At 45.0% G+C, this 24,171-nt stretch overlaps 1 protein-coding gene across 2 annotated transcripts in view; it reads left to right on the forward strand.

Annotated features, from left to right (window-relative positions):
- The window catches only part of LOC142498960 (SLAM family member 5-like), a 32,699-nt gene extending 24,923 nt beyond the window's left edge, over positions 1-7,776 (forward strand). Inside the window, exon 4 of one of the 2 annotated variants that reach the window (XM_075607648.1) lies at positions 4,588-7,775. In XM_075607648.1, the coding sequence (XP_075463763.1) occupies positions 4,588-4,619 (32 nt within the window). In that variant the 3' untranslated portion in view covers positions 4,620-7,775. Of the gene's footprint in view, positions 1-4,587 lie in introns of both variants that reach the window. The other variant, XM_075607649.1, reaches the window with a different exon arrangement.
- The last annotated feature ends 16,395 nt before the right edge of the window (positions 7,777-24,171 follow it).

Genomic DNA, 24,171 nt, shown 5'->3' on the forward strand with positions numbered 1-24,171 from the left:
CTCAGCCCCAAGGAAGTTCTCCACGAGTCGGACCGCCAAAGCTAGGGTTTTAGCAGCGTAGCGTTTTACCCACGAGCGTGCGGAAGGGGGTATTATTTGTAGAAATTGTTCCAAAACCACCTGCTCAAGAATTGCCTCCTTAGTGCACTCCTCGGGTTGTATCCAGCGCGTACACAAGTCCAATAACCGCTGTGCGAGGACCCGGGGTCTCATCTTAGCGGTGTACTTCATGTTCCGGAACTGCTCTCGGTAGGCCTCTGGGGTCAGACCTAAGCGATCCAGTATGGCGGCTTTTACTTGTCGGTAGTCCATTGCCTGATCTGCTGGGAGACCCTGATATGAGGCCTGGGCTTCTCCTATGAGGAGCGGGGCCAAAGCAGTTGCCCAGCGATCTGTAGCCCAGCCCTGAGCTTCGGCAACTCTTTCAAAAGTCAGTAAAAAAACCTCTGGATCCTCGTTCGGAGCCATTTTCCTCAGGAGTATCGGGGGTTTGCTTGCAAGTTCTGTACTGGCAGACCCCTGGAATTGGGTCAGCAGCTTGGCCATTCGCTCCTCCTGTGCTGCCTGCTGCTGGGCTACGAGCTGGGTTTGCTGCTGCCAAAGTCTTTCATCTCTCTCTGCTTGCAGCCGGGCCTGCGAAGCACAAAAACTCTTTAAAAAATTCTTCCATTCTTGTGTGTGTGTGTGTGGCCCTTTAACTGCAGGAGCCTTTTGAAAAAAACCTTCCCAATTCTTGACGCCATATGTTGCAGGGTATATGCAACTACACACGCGGGTTTCTTGACAAGGCTTATTTATTTAGCCTTGTAATATATACAACACACAAAACAAAAATAACTTTCTTATCAGCAACAAAAGGAAAATGGCTTGCTTCAGCAGACAGACAAAAATAGTTTCACTTTAGCAGACAGTGTATATGGCAGTTGCCCTTGTCTATGCAGGGCACAGACAGTTCACAATTCAGTTACTTTGTTTATCAGACCTTGTATCAGGAAATCTCTTTAGCAGCAGCTTACTCCTCTCTCATCAACAGCCAACCCATTTGTGTACAGCCTGGGTTTTAACACACCTTGATTAGGCAGCTGGGATCCAGCTAATTGTCCTGAGGTTCCCAGCTGAAGTTAACCTAGTCAGTGCTGCACTGCAGACTAGACATAGGTTTTCCAGGCATATAACTGGTGGCTGTTATTTACCCTGTCACACTCTCATTATCGGCTCAGGGACGTATGGATACTCAAACCCATGAGAGCTCCGGTATTTCTGGAATATATGCCGCTCAGCTCGACTTATCTTGGGGAGCCGACGACCCTTAGCACTACCTGGCAATCCCCAGTACAAGGGCTCTTGCATCGGAGGTACATAAGTGGCAGCAACATTACCTGTAGGCTTTATAAGACCTGCTAGAATGTCTGCTTCTACTCTTCTCGTTTCTTGTGCAGCTGCATCAGGACTAAACACTCCTACAGCTCACCAACCATGCTCTATATCCTCGGTTTTGAGTAAGAACCTCATGCGGTCCATAAAGGGTACATATCCCTGAAACCCAAACTGCCACCATGGATATGGACTAGCAGACATTGTTACAGCCAACTCTGTATGTAAGGTAGTGGCAGTGGATGTGGAAATATCGGACGTAACAGACATTGCATAATGACTGACCCCACTATTTACACTGCAAATATCTACATCATCAGCAATAACATTGTAATCAGGAATAACATTGTGATCAGGAATAACATTGTTATCAGCAATAACATTGTGATCAGCAATAACATTGTCATCAGGAATAACATTGTGATCAGCAATAACATTGTGATCAGCGATAACATTGTCATCCGTCAGCATCATATTCCCGTAAGACCAGTCCTTCCAGTCTGCAGAGGCAAGCTCTTTTTTTTGGAGTAATGTTCTCTTGCGGCTCTATCAGCTTCTCCAGGCGGTAACCCACCCTCAGACAATCGGGCAAACAGGGTTCCCTGGTCAGTAGAGTGGCAAGAGTCCTGAAGACCAGGCGTACTGGTCGAGGGCAAAGGGCCTTTGAATGTGTCCAAGACCTGAACAATTACATCCCTAGAACCCGACACTAAAGTAATACTCAGTATCGGCTGAGCAGCAATGGGTTTTGGCTTTATACCCACAGGTACAGTATAATCCCACTCACTCCTCCCCGCAGGGAAGAGCACATGGGAAGGCCCCAATCTCAGGCTCCCAGTCGTGTGACCTGCCTTCCTCAGTGGGAAGGAAAAACCTCCAAATTTAGGGCGGTCCTGCCCTTAAGTACAGCCAGAAGGCGGGCACCCCATTGTCCCAGCTACAACAGGATGTGCCACCCTCTGCTGTCACTCAAGTGCAGTACCAAAGGTGAAGGGGAAAACCCCATACCAACTACTGCCAACCTGATAGTACCAGGCTTTACTGCCAGCCCATTGGGTAGAATAGTAGCCAGGGGTACCCCGCTACATATACATATAATTCAGCCTGGAATGATCCTTTAAATGTAGGGCTGTTTATTGAACCTGATTTGCACCAGATCTGCACCTTGGAGATACTGTATCTCTCACTGGGCGACATTCACTAAAAGTCGATATAGCTGCGTTACAATTTTGTGTTATTGATCATGCGGGCCCCCACATTAAGGTGGGGACCACGTGACTGAGGGGAGGTCCCAGTTCCCATTCAGTTGGCAGCAGGGATCAATCCCCTGGCAGCACCCTCAGCATTGGTAGTAATTCTGCCCTCCCATGCGGGACCACTCCTTCCCTTCCGCCCAGGTGGGGTAATTAAATGAAACTGAAGCAGGGCTACCCTGAAAACCTGACCTGTTGGGGGCCCTTGAGGAGTTGGCCTCCCCTGGTTTAGGTGAATGACTGTGAGCTTGCGACTTTAGATCAGGGCGGCAGCCTGTCAGGATCATGTGGTTTGTTTATATACGTTCATAAAGCCACGGCCTTGTTGCTTGTCATATTTGTGTACGAGTGATCTCTCCGAGGTCAACAGGATCGCAGCGATACTACGTGGAATGGCTGCCATATTCACTAAGAATTATTTATATGCAGACGGGTTGCAATACGCCGCTCATCTGAGGGAAATAATGCTAGCGATACAAATAAGGGCTGACTCCATCAGGTCAGGGATTCAACAGTGTGTGTTTGGGGGGAGGGGGAGGAGAGATCAGTTTCCTACCCTAGGGCTGTGTAATAGGATTCCTTACAAAACCCCATGGAAGTAAATTATTTAACCCCTGAGATGCCTGTGGCTACTAGTGCATTGCATATGTACAGTAGGTTATGTTCAGGGTTGCTATCTTCAACTGATGACCAACCCGGAGAAAGAATAAAAAATCTCTTGCTTGGAGGCGTGCTCGGCTGCGTCTCCCGGCATCCTGCTGCAACTCCCCCTCCAACTGCAGTGAACATGGCTGCGCAGCATCATATGATGCCACATTGTCATGGGAACGTGACGCCGCTTTGCGTCATGACATAACGTAGCGTCCCATTGCCGTGGCAACGCGCAGCCATGTTCACTGCAGTTGGAGGGGGAATTGCAGAAGAAAACCGGAGAATGCCTGAGACGCGGCCGCCGCAGCACGATGCCACCCGCCATTGCAGCAGCACACCACCACCCAGAGATTGATGGGCTAAACCCGTAGCCCCGAAGGAGTCTCCGGGTCAAACACGGAGAGGTGGCAACCCTGGTTATGTTGGTAAAATATGTAACAATTTAAAAACCAGGTTGGACAGTGTAAGGGGAATGAGATTTATCCTGGTTCTGATGGCCTAGCTGTCTAATTTCAGGCGCATAATGAGTTAACTTTTCTTGCTTTTTACAAAAATGTCTATTTTTGCTGTAATTATGCTTACATTGTCTGAAAATCTCCAGTATTTTGTGAGCTCAGACAGTTACTTCCAGTTTCTTGTCTGCTCCAGCACAGTTAAAATCTTTTTTTAATCAGCTCAGAAGATACTTCCTCTTTGTAAATCAGGTTGCGGGCACTTAAATGGGTTTATGTTTAAGCGAGCGCGTCCCCCCCCCTCTCTCTGAGATAATGGTATACAGTATACTGTAAGCTTTGTCTTGGTAGTAAGGGCTAGGGCCCTCACCAGTGGCATGAGATAAGCTTGAAGGCATTGCGTGCGGGAACAGAAGGATGCAACTAACAAGAATGGGGGTCCACTGGCTGTCTACATGTGGTATTGTGCTTGCAGTAAGACCATGAAGTGTTTATCTGAAGCTAAGTAGCCAATACATTGTATGTTTTTTTGCTAACAACCGATGTTGGTGTTTTCATGTGTGTTTGTGAGTGAGACCAGCAATCCGATCCTAAATAGTATTGTCCCTGTCGGTGAAATAAGCATTTCCTGTCAGAACAGGCAGAGTTCCTGAAATAATGTGCAGCTTTGTATGGCAGCAGTTCATGTAGCAAAAGTGTGAGGTTTCAGTGCTCTGTATTTGGTGCACTGGCAACCATACATTTATCTTGCACTCACTGTCATTCCTATTGTATCAGAAAGGCCATGTAATACAAGAGAAGGTGTAGAGTGATAAAACAATGCTACTAATATACTATTGTTTGCTCCCTTATTACAGGAACCTATCAAACCGTCAGCGTGCAGCACTGAGCAACGGGTACCGTACAGACACTCCTGGGATGAGTAAATAGAGCCAGCATCTATTGTATCCTGTAGGATTCCTCATACTGACCGGATTGTGCTGTCTCTGTATTGTGTAGTTGGAAGCCGGCTGAAAACCGTACACAATAAGGTTATAGCTGGTAAAAAAAAAAAAGAAGAAGACGTATCCACCTCTATTATGCAAAGTAAAGAACAGACCAAAATAATTGAATGGATGGACTTTAAGTTGAATGCCGGAGGTTTATTACCCTAACACGTTACATTTTCCTGGAACTCTTTTTCTTCCGTAAACCTAACACGCAACATGTACAGTATGCGGTGCCTAAGGGTTTCTATTTAATCAACAAGTACATACATGTGAATAATGAAGGTAGTGATAATTTTTGCTGTCGCAATAAGCGAGGGAAGTATATATAGAAAAAACAAATAGAAATGAACTAAATCATTTGTCATATTGGATATGCATTGGGGCTTCTTTGTTTATTGTAGTATACTTGGTCACTTTCCCAGTGGCACTCCAATTGACACAAATATATATATACATATCTTAATATATAAAATTGAAATTTGTGGGGTTGATAGTAGATGGGGTGAATCTGATTGGTCCGTGGGTCTGTCACTCAGCCTCTGGCCAATCAGATTGGTCCGTATCCCTGCCCCGCCCCGCACGCCTCTCATTTGCCTGCGTGGCTCTATGACGTCACCCAACTGCCACTCTCTTCTCCTTACTCGCAGCTCACCTTCCCCCTCGGCCTCACCCAACTGCCACACACGCACCCAGTGGCCCGGACCGTCGGCTCCCCCCCCCATCACCCCCCAGCTCACCTCCCCGCCGGCTCCCCCCATCACCCCCCCTCACCCACAGCTCACCTCCCCGTCGGCTCCCACCCCCCCATCACCCTCCCTCACCCGCAGCTCATTGCGCGTGCGCACAATGCTCCCGTTACCTAGCGACGCGTCTCCCCGGAGGATGTACACAGTGCGGCCTAGCCTGGGCGGTTCTGGCGCGAAGTCATTGCGGAGTTGCCATGCTGTTCCCCCGATTCACACGGCGTTCCCCGGCTGGTCCCCACACCTGCTGAAGGCCCGCTCCTCCGGCCGCTGCGAGGGCCAGTACCGGGTGCGGGTGCTGCTGCGGGAGAGCGGGGAGATATTCACGGTGCCCAGCTGCAGCCAGCACATGAAGGTGGGAGAGCTGGCCAAGGCGCTGGAACTGGTGGTGGGGATCCCCATCCACCTGCAGAGGCTTCTGGAGGAGGGTGACAGATGTCCTGCAGGGCGGGGTGAGGGGGAAGTGCGGCATACAGAATGTCCGTCCTGAATCTTGGGTGGTCCACCCCAACCACCCACCCAAGATTCACCCCCCCACCCACCTACGATTCAAAGATTCACCCCCCCCAAGATTCACCCCCCCCACACACCCACCCAAGATCCACCCCCCCCCCCCCAAGATTCACCCCCCCTCCCAAGATTCACCACCCCACCAAACAATTATTAGGGGGGGGAGACCAGAGTTGCGCAGGGGGGGGGGGCAAGAGACCGGAGATGCACAGGGGGGGGGGGGGAGTGGAGAGAGGGGGAGCGGAGAAAGAGACAGGGGGAGTGGTGAGAGGAGGGAGCACAAAATTTTAATCCCAGGCAACGCCGGGTCTCTCAGCTAGTATTATATAATATTGTGTCTGGGTTTTGAGCTTGCTGAGTTTGTGTATGTCCAATTGTATATTCTCAGTGTCTTAGCCTATAATATAGATCAGAGGTTCCCAACGCCAGGATCAAGGACACTAACAGTGCAGGATTTAAGGCAATCCTCTCATTAGCACAGGTGGCCCAATCATTTTGACTGAACCACCAGTGCTCAAGCCGGGGGTAACGTTAAAACCTGCACTGGTAGTGATCCTTGAGGACAGGAGTTGGGAATCTCTTATATAGATAATACCAGGTTTAAGGTTCCAAAACGTAGGAGCTAAATATGAAAACATTACCAACTGTAATCTAACCAGTGTATTCAATAGAAAATGGTGGAGGAAAACCGGTGAAGTAATGTGGAAATCCACGTTACTTTACTAAATGTTATGTAGCCCTGGTAAGATTAGGGGCTGTCTTTCTATCCTCCTCCTGTGCAGTAATCCCTGGTAAGGGCAGGTTGCCAGGAGTTAACATGGGTTTCCCCCACTTCAAGCACTTGCCCTGATTGGTGAAGGTAGGTCACCTGACCCTATGTCCAATCAAGAGACACAGGGCAGTGCCTGCTGAAATCATAAAGAGCAGTGCACTTTCTATTTAGAGTGAGTCTAAGTGAAGTCCAGTGATTAGTGAGAGCCTAAGTATAGAGTTCAAGAGAGTTAGTTAGCTAGGAGATGAGTAGAGCTGATAGTGAGTTATAGGTGGACCAAATATGTCTTACCCTGCCTAGGGGGTAAGGGAAGAGCTAGCCCCACTCTGGATGGCCCTAGGTCCAGAGTGGAGGCAGGGACATCCTACAGGAGTACAGCTGGCTGCTGGTTCCTATGTGATACCTGATGATTGTATGCTGCAAAGAGGGAGAGAAATAAAGAGCTGCTGCTATAGATAAAGATCTATTGTGTGAGACTGGAATCTCTCATCCCTGGGAGGGGATTCTGCGGTAGAGATTCCACCCCGTATCCCTGGGGCCTACTACAGATGGAGGCGCTGCACCATTAGAAGAACGACGGCATTCACCCCAGAAACCTGTCCTGTTGTCCCCCCTTGTCATCGCGGGAGACTCAGGCCCTCCTGTTGCCAGCAGGTATGCACCACAACGAGACATGTAGCCAGACCACAGAACACCTTAGGGGACCTGGTCTGCGATTGAGTGGGGGTCCATGGGTTACAGTTATAAGAAACTATTGCAAATTTGTACATAGAATAAACAGTGGATCTCAGTACTGCCTGGTATGATTAAATGAATTGGAAATAACAGTGATGCAAACCCTTGGATTTAACTTGAATTATGTGGCTAATAAAAGTATCTTTACCCAACAACTTGGTGATCCTTTCTTAGCAGATGACAAAGATATAGAATTCTGGGAGCAGATAAGGAGCGAGAGTTTAAAGAGATGCTTGCGGACTTTGTATGACATTGGGATTACTTAAAGCAGCAGTCCCGCGCCTTTTTGAGTACTGATATTTTTTTCTAACTGGGGGACCCCCGATGGCGTTGCGGCTTCTTATTGGCTGGCTGGAGTATTATTACTCATAGCAGTGCATTGAGTCAGGGAAGATAGTGTAATTAGGCCTTGTGTCCAGTCAGAGGCACAGGGTGGTTCCTACTGGACTTGTACTTAAGGCACTGCACTTCCTGAATTTAGCTAGTCTGCCTCTACCGTGAGAGAGGCTGGTTTACCCTAACCAAGCTGTCAGGGCTCTGGATTCTTCATACAGCATACCAACATGTACACTCTTTTCTCTCCCTCTGGTCCCTGGACTCAACCCCCAGGGATTGAGGCCCCAAAGGTCTATCCTTTGCTCCCCTACTCCGTGGTGGAGTAAGGGGTAGTATCCCACTCCCCTGTGGGAGGGGAAGGAAGGTGGCTAGAACCCTGGTGTAGAGGGAGAGGGGGTTGGCCCGGTATTAAAGGGGTTGCACCCCATATGGCCACCCCCTGACCTCACCAGGGAGGCAAGGGGTTAACTGGACTGCGGTCCAGGAATGTGGCTTACACCTTGTCATGTCAGGAAAATGTATGTTCCCCTGTTCCCATGTTTCATTATAATCCTGTATTTTAATGTTTTAAAGTGCATTTTTGTATCTCCAATTCTGGAGGTCGCAGAGAGTTGATATTTGCCCAATGTGTGGAGTCACTGTAGGCATTAAGAACTGGCAAATTTCGACCCACTGAGCCCACCAGAATGGAACTTATTAATATGTGTAGATATTAAAGTGTATATGTATGGTATTTTGGATCTGCTCTGAAAATGCAGACTCCATCTGTTATGCTAATAGGTCATGAAGGGCAGCCGGCTGATTAGCCTAAGCACTGTGATCAAAAGTTAACTGCCCTGATTGTTTACACTAAGTACTAATCAACAGACCAAGTACTAATAAACAGACTCTGCCACTCTAATTGTTACCTGAAGGTGGAGAATCAAACTGGAGTGGTTTGTAAGTGTTATGTCTACACCTACAAACAATGCAGATACTTCATTTGGTAGACTGGTCGTCGCCCCTGATTTAATTATGGGGCTACAGAAATTAGACCCTCAGAGTCCCAGTACACATGTGCTAATTAGCTTGGGGGCATGGGTTAATCTGTGTCTCCACGTTAGGGATTGGATACAGATAATTGTTCACCAATTTTAGTTGTTCTTCTGATTCCACCTGGAATGTCACCGGATTGCTGGAGAATTGCTAGCTGATACTTCTCCATCCCCCAACACTAAGTAAGTGTTACCTTCTTGTCTATTAATTGTACTATATTGCTGTGTTCACCTTTTTTAAGGAATAAATATATTTTATTATATCTAAGCCTCGTTCAGTTCAACCCAGATATTTGGTGTTCATTATATCTTGTCATAAGCTACCGTGACAAGCTCTATAATTAACTGGTGGCAAGCGGTGGGATTGAACTGAACCTATATTACAGTGTTCTTGCGGGACTCTGTCATATAGTGGGAACTCGAGAGTAATTGCGAGTTCCTGGGACTAAAGATATTGAACACACAGTAGTGCAACAGTTAACACAAGTTGTAACACCACCTCACTGCTGCGACCGTGAACCATGAGCGAGGCTGAAGGCTCATCCAACATGAGGACCCGAGCTCAGCTGAAAGACAAGTGCCGTGAATATGGACTGGCCTATGAGAACCAGGAGGTCGCAGACATGGTTGACACAATCAGTGACTATGAAGCCCGGCTTGCAGAGCCTCAGGATACGGCTCAGCTTGCCCTTATATAGCCACCCAGAGATCAGGGAAGGAACCCAGTGCCGGGGCGGCGGAATCTCGGGGAGGGAACGAGTGCACCTCCCGGGAGCAGTGCACAAAGGAGGGGTACTGGTTGCTGCGGCTACCAGTCCGTTCACCCCTGAAATATTGGCACTGATTACTGCGTGGGGTGACAGAGGGACACTGGAGGAGCGGCTGCAGTTTATCACTGTCGCCCCTGATTTAATTATGGGGCTACAGAAATAAGACCCTCAGAGTCCCAGTACACATGGGCTAACCAGCTGGAGGGCATGGGTTAATCTGTGTCTCCACGTTAGGGATTGGATACAGATAATTGTTCACCAATAGTCTGTATTCAATGTTAAGAATAGGGTTACACAGGTATATAAACTGTGTCAAACCTACAGTTTTTAGTTCTTCTTCTGATACCATCTTGAATGTCACCAGATTGCTGGAGAATTGCTAGCTGATACTTCTCCATTCCCCAACCCTAAGTAAGTGTTACCTTCTTGCCTGTTAATTGTACTATATTGCTGTGTTCACCTTTTTTAAGGAATAAATTATATTTTATTATATCTAAGCCTCGTTCAGTTCAACCCAGGTATTTGGTGTTCATTATATCTTGTCATGAGCTACCGTGACACCTGGCTCCACACTTCCAGCACAACACTAAATTTAGCTCTGCAGCTCCTTTTGTACCCAGGGGAGGGTCCTAGGTCTGAGCCCCTGAGGGGGCAGTACACAGGCCTTAGGCCCACCCCCCCTGTCACCCAAGGGAGTTGCAGAGGAGAAGCAGGGATCTGCCATTCGAATTATGCACCATGATGCCGCATGTGACCTGGAGGGTATGACACGCTGCGCGAGGAGGTCGTGGCACGCAACGCAGGAGGGATGCGCTTCAGGAACTTTGTATTGCATAATCGCCGAGTGGAAGAACTGTGACACGCAAACGCATGCGTTCCAGCAGATGACACGTCAGGGGGATCCAGATCACGTGACTCCGTTGAGTCAGGAATTTTTCACTGGTTACTATGCAGGACATTCTGACAACAAGAGAGGAGAGGCTTGCATTGTGATGATGAGAAGGCAGCCACACACAGATGTAATACATTAAGGTTGATTTGTTCAGTGAGCATTGTGGGTAATGTGGGTGCTATTTAAGCGTTCACTTGTGATTTGTTCATGAAGCCATTTTTTTGCACTTGATAAAGACCATTGCGGTTGAAACGGCGTGTTAGCTTTAATAAATATTTTCTATTTCAAATCCGTGTGCCCTGTCCTCCATCTCTTTTTCAAATACATTGTTACATTAAATTAACAATGTTATACAGTACATAGTAAGGAAGCCGTTTGTCACACTATATACCCTGAGACTATTTTGAGCTCTATTGTTTTTTTGCCATTTGTTGGAGGGAATTTGGAAAATCCCTTTGGATGGACTGCACATCCTGTAGGGTGGTATTTTAATTAATTTGGTGATTTCACATAAAATGCATATTTATTTATAACATGTTTTGCCTGGAAATAACAGTGTAAAGATTGCAGTTTTGCACACCATAAATAATATATAAGCAAAATGCTTGCGTTTGGAGATAGTACCGGTGCAACCTGGTTCAGGGAAACCCTGTCTGGTGAAATCCTGAGTATACCGCAGTGAAATAGGAGATCCAGAGCACAACGGATTTTTGCAAAGAAATGTATTCTTTCAGTGGCACACACGCCGTTTCGAACTGCACAGAGTTGTTTCTCAAGTGACTGGCGTCGTGTGTGCCAATGAATTAATACATTTCTTTGCAAAAATCTGTAGTGCTCTAGATCTCCTATTACCAGGAAATAAAACATTGAGTTACCTCTCGTTTTTAAGTACGTCCTTGTCTCGTATTCAAGTATATATCACTTTGCATCTTTTTATCACTTTTACTATTAACTGTTTCAAATCACTTTTCCATTTTTGGTACTTTATATGAAGATATAGTCACACAGATGGGGTGTTCTATCGGTTGCCTTAGCAACTCCCCTCTCTCTACCCCTCAAGCTTTGGGACGGTCCTTGCAACCAAGTGACAGGTACAATCTTAACTGTGTTTCCTTCTAGCTTTGTGTTGCAGTTCTGCCTTTTAGAGACTGCTGCCTCTGCTATAGGTTCTCCCCACTGCTCTCCCTGTGAGAGAGCTTTGTTTCTTAACTATTCCTTATTTTTACACATCACCCAAAACGTTTTCCCACTTTTATTTCTGTTTGTTCTTATAATAAAAACACCAGAAATTAAGAAGACTCCACTTTGTATAGAAAAAGGAATTGAGTTAGCTGCCTGTCTCACCTCATTAGCCACAGTAAGCCTGGGACAGTACAGAGAGCGTTCCCTGGTGCTTGCTCACCACTGCTTCTGTTATAGTTAAAACAAGAGAGCTATGTGGTTAAAAAAGCCGACAACGAGACACTAGTACCTTTATGAAACCCATTAATATTACTCTTAAAATGGCATGAGCCGCCCACACCATTATTCTTTCCTACCACAAACCTTTTGCTACTTGGAAGACATTAAGGGCTTTAGTTCATTACCAAAAAAGGAAAAGTCCCACGCAAATTTATCCTGGTCTGGCATTTGTCTGTGAGGCCTGCAGGAGCGAGGGACATTTAGCACCTCTTAAACCAGGCCGGCATCACATCTCGTGAACTAAACATTTGTTATCCCTCAGCTGTTAGATTAATTTAATTATGTTATAGAGTTAGTCCACATACAATGTTTAGTGTGAGTTTAATAGAACTCAGGAGTCAAAAAGATAAAACTGGGGATTAATCATGAACAGGACGAGATGAAACAATTCAGGGACTTTTTATAAACTGTAATATTTAAGGATTACTAAAGGTATTGTACTGTAGGATTGGTGCAAATAATATGTGGTACTTTTATTTAGGAAGGGGGCAAAATAAACAGCAAGTGAATTATGGACTATAAAGATTAGCATTAATTGCCAGGAAAGATTTTTGAACCTTCGATTAAATAAAAAGATCCAGAAACATCTACTTGGTAATAGTTCAGTGGTAATCAGCATTAGTCCATTAAAAAAAGTTCACATCAAACTCTGATGAATTTAGAGCTAGTTGATGCAGTAGACGTAATTTAGAGTTTGCAAATGGTTTTAATACGCACAAAAAGAGGCTATATAAAGTAAATATGACTCGGTCTGCAGTATTTACACCTTGATAGTAATACACAGCTAGTAAAAGCTGTGGTCGAAGTGTGATAGCAACAGCGGGTATGGATTATCCTTTTATTTTCACAACCACTAATAACACAGATGTGTTAATTTATTTTTTATTTACAAATGTACAGTTCCACTCTCCCTACCAAAACTGTAGAAAAAGTGGCACAAATAGATGATTCAGCAAGTAAAATTAAGATGCAATGGAGATTTTTGTGTGTGCTGTTTTTACAGTAACACGCACAAAAAAAAACACATGTCCCCCAGGGCTGCAAACATGGCTGGGTCACAAATAGAAAATCGTGACATTATCTACCGATATGGCAGTTTCATCAGGAGTGAGCCATGACCCTGTGGCCATTTTGTATTTGAGGGGGGGGGGCACTTATTTTTGCCAGTTCGTGAGAACTGGCGAGTCCCCAGGTGTTGGGGGTAGCAGAGCAGTTCTGGGGTTCAGGCTAAAAAAACAAACACATTGGGTGAACGCCCCCCTTCCCCTGCCTCGAGCAGTGGAACTTGACTCTTATCTTAGTGTCTTAGGCTGCGCTTATAGTGCCTGGCGACGCGACGTCGCTCCAAAACAAATCCATTAAATCCATTGCATGCGCTTATAGTAAGCGCGACGGAGCAACAAAGTGACCAAAAATTTGCAAGCCATTGAAATTTGATTTTTTTTTTAGAGACAATCGCCACATGTGACTGTCTCTAAACAAATCATAGAGCGCTGCCTTCCTCCTTGGTGACGTCACTGGCCTTGTCGCCAGCGACGTCGCTTAAAACTAAAGTTCAACTTTAGCCAGTGGCAACGGGTGACGTCATCGGTCGCGTCACCGGCACTATAAACGCGGCCTTAGGCTGAGTTCACTAGACAAAAAAAGCTGTGTGTGCTGTGCACGCGCATAGTAAGTGAAACTTCTTTGACTTTTGTCACAGAAATTGTGTTTGTGATGTTTTAATTAAAAATCAAAATACAATTTCATTGACAAAACGCAAATAAATTTGGACTTAGAACGTGCGTGCTCGGCACACATCCCCTGTATTTGCTATTTGCACTAAGCGTGAATTCCTCGTGTATGTGTGTGTGTGTGTGTGACTGTGTGTGACTGTGTGTGTGCGTGTGACTCTGTGTGCGTTCATGTGTGACAGTGTGTGTGTGTGTGTGTGTGTGTGTGTGTGTGTGTGTGTGTGTGTGTGTGTGTGTGTGTGTGTGTGTGTGTGTGTGTGTGTGTGTGTGTGTGTGTGTGATGTATGCGCACCCCCCCTGCACCTCACATATGCCCCTGCACCTCACATATGCCCCTGCACCTCATATGCCCCTGCACCTCGCATATGCCCCTGCACCTCACATATGCCCCTGCACCTCGCATATCCCCCTGCACCTCACATCACCCCCTGCACCTCACATCACCCCCTGCACCTCACATCACCCCCTGCACCTCACATATCCCCCTACACCTCACATATCCCCCTACACCTCACATATCCCCCTGCACCTCACATCACCCCCTGCACCTCACATCACCCCCCTGCACCTCACATCACCCCCTGCACCTCACATCACCCCCCTGCACCTCACATCACCCCCCTACACCTCCTCACCTCACATCACCCCCCTTCACCTCCTCACCTCACATCACATCATCCCCTACACCTCCCCTCACCCCCTACACCTCAGATCACGGCGGCAGAGTAGGCAGGACTGCGTGCTGTCTATAGCTCCCACAGTGTGGATTTATCAGTGTGGTAGGAGGAGGGATAGGCACAGGTTGTGTTGCCCCGCAGTGCCGGGGATCAGGGCAGGGAGGACGGCGAGGAGGCCCATGTGTGACTGTAGCTGCTGCCCCCCCCCCCCTGGGGAGGAACACCATGATGCCGGTGGGGGAGTGTGGGGGAGGAATAGAGGGGGTAATGGGTGGGGGAGAGGGGGGGGGAAGGTTGTACCTCTGGGTCTCACCCACCAACTATCTCCGACCTCCATATGGAGGGTTCAACGGTGAGGAGGAAGAGTCATGTTGCGATAGCAGAAAACAGAAGACAGATACTGCTGGGTGTCTGGTGGAGCTTTAGAGGTCAGAGGGAGGTCCCATTCGGATTAGGAAAGGAGGGGGGGTGTCCCGGTCTGGCGGTCTCTGCTGTGCCAGCCGCACCGGCAGCTGCCTGTCATGTCTGTGCAGGTATTTTTCTCAAACATCCAGGGGGAGCATATGGGGAAAGAAATAAAAATTTAAGTGCAGACGTTTCTATAAAGTAGAATGATATAGTCTTGGCTCGTATAAATGTATTACTCACAAGATGTATGAGTTAATCAGGCAATTGGCAAATTGGGTTGCCACCCATCTGTATCTGGACCCCCCTTGTTTAAGATACCGTCAGCAGGATGATGTATATATAATAGAGAGAGAACTACATAGTGCGATCAAAAAGGTACAACTTTATAATTTTAAAAAACGGGTCAATAAAATGCGCACTTACAATGTGCCAGTAAAAATCATGCATGTATCTCACAAATGGAGAAAATGGAAGCTCCCCGAACTGCTCACCGCCTCCCTCGGGTGTTTGGCTGGCTTTCTCTCACGGATCTGTGTGCCGATTCAGAGCCTCCCTCACACTATAAATTATGGATATTTGCACTAATAATGTTAATGTGTTTTCTAAGAGATTACAAAGAAAGATTAATTTTGACAAAGTAGTAGAGGAGGAAGAAGTTTCTAATGATGAAAATGTAGAAAAAATAATCACAAATGAATTCACTAAACTAGAAAAAGTGATGATTAAGGACACAAAAAAGTGGTTAGACGTTGTATTTTTACAACAATATAAAGATTGTGATATAATACCAAGAGGATTGCGAGTTCAAAAGAAACCATCCTTTGATTTGGAGGATGAGTCTTTTTTGGCAAGCTGGAATCAACTGTTAGATGATTGCTCCCATGGGCTGATTGATCTCATTATAAAACAACAAAAAGCTCATTTGCAGCAATTAGATGAAGAGATTAATGCAATAAAAGAAAAATTGACCCCCTTTGAAAACACAAAGGAATTCAAAGAAAAAGATAGCCTATTACAAAAGAAACTAGAAGTTCTAGAAAGAGATACAGATAACAATAAAACACAAAAATTACATAGAGATGAGGAGGACTACAGAAAGGGAGAACAAAGAAGCTGGAACAAAAATAGGATTTTTAAGAAATACTACAAAAGTAATTATAGAAAAGAACAACATGGAGACAGACACATCAACTATGACAATAAAGCACACAGTGAAAGGGAAAGAGATGAGAAACAAGACCATCAGAATAAAGACAAAATGACTAGAGAGAACCGCCATTCTCCAAGAAAAGAACCTTATAGAGGAGGAGACAGAGCTAACTACACCCCTATTAACCAATCAAAAAAAGATAAAAGAGAGGAAGATAGGACACGCAAACAGCAAAATAGAACTAATTCAGCAGACTCTAGAGAGAAAAGAGATAACAAAGAAAGAACTAATTCATCAGACTCTAGAGAGAAAAAGGAAAAGAAAGATCTAAAAAGACAATACAGTGCAGATTCCTCTTTTTTAGGGGCAGAGGGCCCTTCTACTTTGTGGGATCCCAAACCACAACCACAGATAGAGGGGGGTCAGACGGGCAGCTCAAAAAGAGGAAGACTTTCAGAGGAAAGAGGGGTAGAAGAAAACACAAGAAATACCAAAAGGAGCGCAAAGTAAATATAGAAAATGTTTTCAACTTAAGTAAGATAGCTTTATCTGACACACAAAAAAGTGTTCTATCAAAGGGGTTGTCGTTTGCACCTATGAAAACACATAGCAGCTTTGACTTATATATTGATGCAAACCGTTTCCTAAGGAAACTCACTGTGAAACGCTATTTCCTAGGGAGACACATCGAGCACAACACTATCAGGGAAGTACCAGCAGTGGTAGAACAAGAAAGAAAATATATACACACAGGGTTGAAACCTAAATCCACCTTTTTTCCACAATTTGCTAAAGGGAACCATTTGGAAGTCTTTTTTCAAATGATAACAAAAGAATTTGAAAATTTGAGTACAGATTTGAAAGAAAAGGGAAACCAACAAAAAGAAAATCTAACTAAGAATGAAAAAGATGCCCTTAAACAACTTATGGATAACAAGGATCTGGTGGTCAAACAGGCAGATAAGGGGGGGGGGATAGTTCTGATGGATCGAGACAAATATGAAGAAGAAGCATTGAGATTGCTAGGAGACACCAACACATATGAAAAATTGTCAGGCAATCCCATCATCAAATACACAGAAGAACTCAAAATGCTGTTAGATGGGGGAAGGGAGACCGGCATACTGGATGAAAAAGAATATGATTTCTTATATCGAAATAAAGCCAAGATGCCGGTCTTCTATTTCCTCCCAAAGATCCACAAGAGTGTAGTCAATCCCCCAGGCAGACCAATAGTCTCGGGGATTGACTCGCTAACTGCCAACCTCTCTTTATACATAGACACATTCTTACAAAAATATGTGGTCAAACAAAAGGCTTATTTGAAAGACACAGTAGAGATACTCAACCTTTTGAATTGTGTAAAGTGGGAGAAACACTTTCTATTGGCAACATGTGACGTTTCTTCACTGTATACAATTATAGAACATACACAGGGTTGCGAATCAGTCAGGCGGGTTTTACAGGGGGATGAGACTTTACCAGCATCACAGGCTGAATTTATTATTGACAGTATAAAGTTCATATTAGAGCACAACTATTTTTGGTATTCACACACTTTTTATTTGCAAAAATGTGGGACGGCGATGGGGACGAGATTCGCTCCAAGCTACGCCAATCTGTTTGTATCAGATTGGGAGACAGACAACATCTGGTCAGGGAGTGAGCTTGGTGCGAATCTTGTCCTTTATCGCCGCTACATTGATGATGTGTTTTTCATTTGGAGTGGGGGAGAAGACACACTCATTAAATTCATTAATGAGATGAATATTAATTCATATAATTTGAAATTCACTAGTGAGTGGAGCAAGGATCAAATCAATTTCCTAGATTTAAATATCTATATCGAAAACGAATCTATCAAAACAAAAACCTATTTTAAAGATATAGATAAAAATAATTTCATCAAGAGAGACAGTTGCCATTTACCACAATGGATGGACAATGTACCAGCAAGCCAGTTTACCAGAATAAGAAGGAACTGCACAGACAAAGAACAATACATTACACAATCTGAAAAAATCAAAAACAGATTTTTGGAGAAAAACTACAAAGAGGAAACAATAGAATCAGCTATAAATAGGGCAGGGGAACTTCAGAGAGAGGATCTATTGGTACCCAAGCAAAAGAATTCAAATAGAAACAACAAATATGATTTTGCATTTCTGACGGGATATAGCAGAGATGCAGGAAAAATTAAGAATATCATTCAAAAGCACTGGGATATACTTAAAAATGATCCAGTATTGGGCCCCAATATCCCCGATAGACCAAATGTGATATTTAAAAAAGCCTCCAATCTTAAAGACAAACTAGCCCCTAGTGCATTAAGGGACTCCAATTCTAAGAACAATAGATGGCTAAATAAGAAAGGTTTTTTTGGCTGCACAAGTTGCAAGGCGTGTGGTTTTAGGTCTTCTGATCATACCAATTTTTGCTCTAATGTCACCGGTGAAGTCTTCAATATTGAAACTTTTATGACTTGCAGGACAGACCATGTAATCTATCTAATGGAATGTTCCTGCAAGTTACAATACATCGGAAAGACCATAAGACCAGTAAGAACTCGAATTATCGAACACCTGAGTGGCATCAAGAGAAAATTAACCAACCACAGTATTCCAAATCATTTTTCTGAATGTCACGGTGGGGAACCAACAGGCCTAGTCTTTAAAGCCATCGAACATGTACTACCCCATTGGAGGGGAGGGGATAGGGGGTCAGAACTCCTAAAGAGGGAAACATTTTGGATCCATCGCCTCAAAACATTAGCTCCAAGAGGCCTCAATGCTGAGATAGATCTTGCTCCTTTTTTGAAATAGATTATGCTCAAAATGATGGTACTAATATGATCCTCTTCTGTTCCTTTGTCTCTCTGTCTTTGCATCAGCTTTTCCTATCTTATTTTTCAGGATATCACCTAGGAATCTACAACTGTACACACTATATCTATATGTTGATAGTTTGATCCTGTGTCCACAAACTGTAAATGAAATGTCATTATAGTTGATTGATAGAGATTTTTTTTTTTTTTTGGCACCTAAGTACTGTTTTTTTACATTTTATATATTTTTTATTTTTACTTTTTATAATTACTCTTCTTCACTTCGTCTTTTTCCATATGTATTTAGCCCCCCTGTCAACGCAACCCTAGTGAAAGCCTTTAGAATTTTGCTTCACATCTCAAATATGATTAATTGAATCTGTATACTATCTTTACAGCTCATTATATTTATCTATTAACGTATATACACTAAACATAAAGTTTGGACCACCAAGATACACCCAGAATAAGATGCCATTAAACTGCCATCAGAAATAAATACCCTGCCATATCTTCATGACAAACTAGCTCCCAGATATATGTTAGTGCAGAAGATTGCACCCCACCAAAGACTGCACATATATATTAACTCATAACAATACTATTCTGATAGACCCATTGTTTGCAATTTGAACATTATTGCTAGAACTATTGGAAATAAAAGACCCATTGAAGAAGTAAGAAAAAACTATTATAAAATGTTGTGAACAGTCTTATACTGAGCACAGAGTTTACCCCGCAAACTCCATCTCCCCAATCTATTTTTATATGTGTTGCGCCTTGAGGATTATAGAAAGGAAGATAATCCAAATATATGCCATTCAAAACATTAATTGTCTAATGACATTTCATATTGCCCAAGTTGGGATATCATTGTAACTTTATATATATATGCACCTTGAAACATCACAAGGTCATAATGTCTGTTCTCTGGTTGCTCCATTTATGTATTGTCATCTGTACTTACACATTAACATATGCGTAGCAATTGATTATATTACTTGTAAGTTCCAAGTTTACTCCCATAATAATAGTCTTAGATCAGGTTGTTCAATTGTTTAATTGTATAATTGAATAGATTAGCATGTATATAGGGTATATAAGTATCAACTGCACCCAACCTTTACACACTCCTGACGAAGCCGACAACAGCTACAGCAAGCTGGGCGAAACGCGTAGAGTGTACCAATTTTGGACTCAAACGCGACCCGTAGCTGACCAACTCTGCAGCCGTGACGTCATCTTCCTGGACGGGCGCCGTGAGGGAGGCTCTGAATCGGCACACAGATCCGTGAGAGAAAGCCAGCCAAACACCCGAGGGAGGCGGTGAGCAGTTCGGGGAGCTTCCATTTTCTCCATTTGTGAGATACATGCATGATTTTTACTGGCACATTGTAAGTGCGCATTTTATTGACCCGTTTTTTAAAATTATAAAGTTGTACCTTTTTGATCGCACTATGTAGTTCTCTCTCTATTATATATACATCATCCTGCTGACGGTATCTTAAACAAGGGGGGTCCAGATACAGATGGGTGGCAACCCAATTTGCCAATTGCCTGATTAACTCATACATCTTGTGAGTAATACATTTATACGAGCCAAGACTATATCATTCTACTTTATAGAAACGTCTGCACTTAAATTTTTATTTCTTTCCCCATATGCTCCCCCTGGATGTTTGAGAAAAATACTTGAATCCTTGGAACCCGTGAAACAGGTCCCACCAGTGAGGTTTGAGCTGGGTGGTTGGACTTTAATCATCACACTTCCCTTTATATAGATTTATTCACTATTGTTACTTTTTAATAGTTGTTTGCGCCTTATATCACTTATTCCACAATATGTCTGTGCAGGTGCCTGCGGGTCGCTGTTTGTGGGTGGCGGGGTGCAATGCAGTATGGCAGCGTACGTGTGGGGGGGAACAGCGCCGCTGTCCGACGCTTCTGCACATGTGTGGCGTCTGTCAGCGGCGCCATCACAACTGCGGATGCGCGGCATGGCAGCGGGCACGGGCAGCGGACGGGGAACGGCAGCCGTTAGGAGCAGCGCCGGCGGCTATCGCCGCCGCCGCATATGTCAGCAGCCGTGTGGGGGGAGCAGCGGCCATTAGGAGCGGCGCATGTGACAGAGGGAGTGTGGGGGGAGCGGCGGACATTACATGACGTCACTTCCGTTTCATATTTCATCTCCATCTATCCAGTTTTGCTCCATCAGAACTAGGTGCCACTAAAGAAGTTTCACTTCAAAAAGAAATTAAGTTTCCATGATCAGTGCTTCCAAGTTGTTGAATACAAGGTAACAGGTTTTTAGCTGATGGAAAAAGTATCTTCAGTACTTGCTAGAGAGGAAACAGTGCTTTCAAGGCTATTTGTAAGGATATGATGCTCAGAATACGGGAAAGGTGTATATGTAATGTCCTTGGTTGATGTTTCACTACAGTCACTGTACTAACACTAGGGATATAGAGAAAAAAGGGAAGTAATGGGGGTCTGGTGTGCAATAAATGCAAATAAAGATACAAATGAAATGATACTCACACGGCCTTGTGTGAGTAAATTCACATAAAGGTGTCTTTAACTTCTTTGAAGGAGTAGTGGTGCTAGATTCCAAGTAGGGATATATAAGCAGATAGCCCCTCCACGGTGTCGGTGCGAATTAGGACAATGTCTCGCTTCTGGTAGACTACAAATGATTTTATTGTGAAAAAACACTAAAAAAATGCAAACATAAAAATACAATTAAAAATGCTGAAAAAAAGAGAACAGACCCCCATTACCCTTGCAGGTCACCATGTATGAAGACCCCATCAGATAAAAGACACCTTCCCCTAGGACTGCACTCACACTTGCCCGTGGGGATATCCTCACTGGGAGCTGAGGACTGCTGAAGAAAACCAGGAAGAAGATCAAGACCTGAAAAGAAGAAAGAAACCAACCCAGGAAATAAAAAGACAAGAAAACTGCAACGAAACCTTGCTGTGAGAGCATTTACACAAGGCCGTGTAAGTGATTTTATATATACTTCAACCACACCCACCAGTATCTATTAGATACCATACACACCCCAAATTCCTCAACCTGTGCTCCCCCTTTTTTTTCTATATCCCTGTACAAATAAGAATCCTGGATAGGATTCTATTGGGGTGAGAGCCATAGGACGAGAAGACGAGCCTGAGGGGGCCTTTGTCTATAAGGTTGTAAAATTCATTGTTATATTTCCCCTGCTTTAAAACTTCCCAGGGAGCGCCCGGGTTTTTCCTTGTTCCACTGTACTAACACTGTTTGATTCTCTTCCTAAATGGATCACCACCCTAGAGCTAATATATAGTCCAGTAAAACATTCCTCCCACTGTATATAATTGTAGAACGGTGAGGAAATAATGCTTACTCACAGTATGACGCTGTTGGTTCCTCGTGCACGCCGCACGCTGTACAGGTAAAAGCGAAGGGTCCAGGAGTATAGAAAAAACAGAGCACAGCTGCAATAATCGGAGGGCTACAATGCTGGCGCTAAATTAAAAATCTTTTAATAAATGAGTGACAACATGGCAAGATGTAATAAGCAAGCAACTCTGACGCATTGCCATGTTGTCACTCATTAATTAAAAGATTTTTAATTTAGCTCCAGTATTGTAGCCCTCCGATTATTGCAGCTGTGCTCCATTTTTTCTATACTCCTGGACCCTTCACATTTAGGCTGAGTTCAAACTGGCTGCGATGCGACGTGTGAGCACTTACATGCGTGCGCGCGTTCGCCACGCTTTTGCTTTGGTGGGTGGGAGTTTTCAAACAGAAAACGACACCCGGCGGCAAAGTACAGCGTTGACGCCGCTGCACTTGAAGACAAATGAAGTTGTGATTTCAAGCGGCAGCTGTCACATGTACTTCGCCAGCCAATCACATACACACAGTTTTTTTTTAAAGTCCCCCTTCCAATTGCGTCATTCTGACTGCTGGAGATGAGCACACATCGCTCAGCAGAGAAGCGTGACTCGCAGTGTGAGCAGAGCACTGCTGGGCTGAGCTGCTGCATCGCTGAAAGCGCAGTACATTTCCCCTGCTGTAAATCTGCAGACGCAGAGCGGAAGGCACAGCTATGACACACCGTCTGAGTAATACTGCTATATCTATGCTGGTGCCTGCTGTCAACCATTGATGTGCAGAAGAAAGCCATTTTTGTGTTTTCACTGAATAAAAGTCATTTACTTTCAAGCTGCCATTAACCATGCGGTTCTCTTCGGCGCTCGTCTCCAATGAGTAAGATCATGCATAGAAGGCAAAACAGGTCGTTGTTAGCTAGGTACCATGATGTAAGGATGCTAAGAAACAGGAATAGGTAATTAATTACTCTCCTATTGTCAACTCCGATTATGACAAGTGTGCGACTTTACAAGTGAATATAATGTATCGTTTTAAATGTTTGCTAGGCCACTGAATTATCAACAGAGTTTGTGCCTCATTTTTAGCTGACATTTCTAACTGCTTCAGCAAAATACTAACTTGAGAATCTCTTACGGACGGTGGGCATGACTGAAATGAGACGCAGGAAGGACATTACGCAACTCGTGTCTGCGGTTCTCACTGTGGTTTTGAAGCTGCCGTGTGAGATTTTCCTGGGGGGGTGCGGGCGGTTGCAGAGGCCCCGTGCTCTGCCCCCAAGGCATTTAATGCCGTGGGATCGCGTGAGGCCTCTGCAACTCTCAACTTACTGGGATTCAGAAGCGTGGTGACGTGTCGCCACGGCAACGCGCCGTCAAATAATGCAGAGGGACCATGTGACGTGACATGACCCGTCGCCATGTCAACGCGGCGTCATTTAAGCACGGTATGACCCCGCAGCGTCATTTGACACCGGAAAACAAGGTGGGAGGGGCGCGAGCACCAGGGGAGCAGGCGGGGGGGGGGGGCGCAATGCCATTAGTTTGCGCACCCCTGCCTTAAGGGGCCCCCAGGCAATATCACGATGTCGTGTTTTCGCTGCGTCACGGCGGAACGTTGCCATGACAACACGTCGCCATGACGATGCAGCTCTGTTACACAGGCCCTGCTCTCTCCCCTGGCAATCCGCTTCATTGCTGTGGAGAAGAGCGCGAGGGCCTCTGTCACCGCTTGCGGGGGGAAGAGGGAGGGCTTGGGGGTCGTGACTCCATGGAATATAGCCAGACTGTGTTGGTGCAATGCCAGGTCACCTCCTGCGGCACGCAGAGCTCTCTGCAGCCCTATTGTCTTCTGGTGGCGACCACAAAATGTCCTTGTTACACCCCATGATATATTTAGTATATATCGCTATCAGGAGATAGCACTTAGTCCCATTACATTATATCGTCTCCTGGCTAGCACAATAACATATTCCTCTTTAAGTTAGCCGCCCACCAGGGGCAGGCACCCACCTAGTCTCACACGGACA

This window comes from Ascaphus truei, chromosome 7, assembly GCF_040206685.1.
Source record: "Ascaphus truei isolate aAscTru1 chromosome 7, aAscTru1.hap1, whole genome shotgun sequence".
Classification (NCBI taxonomy): Eukaryota; Metazoa; Chordata; class Amphibia; order Anura; family Ascaphidae; genus Ascaphus; species Ascaphus truei.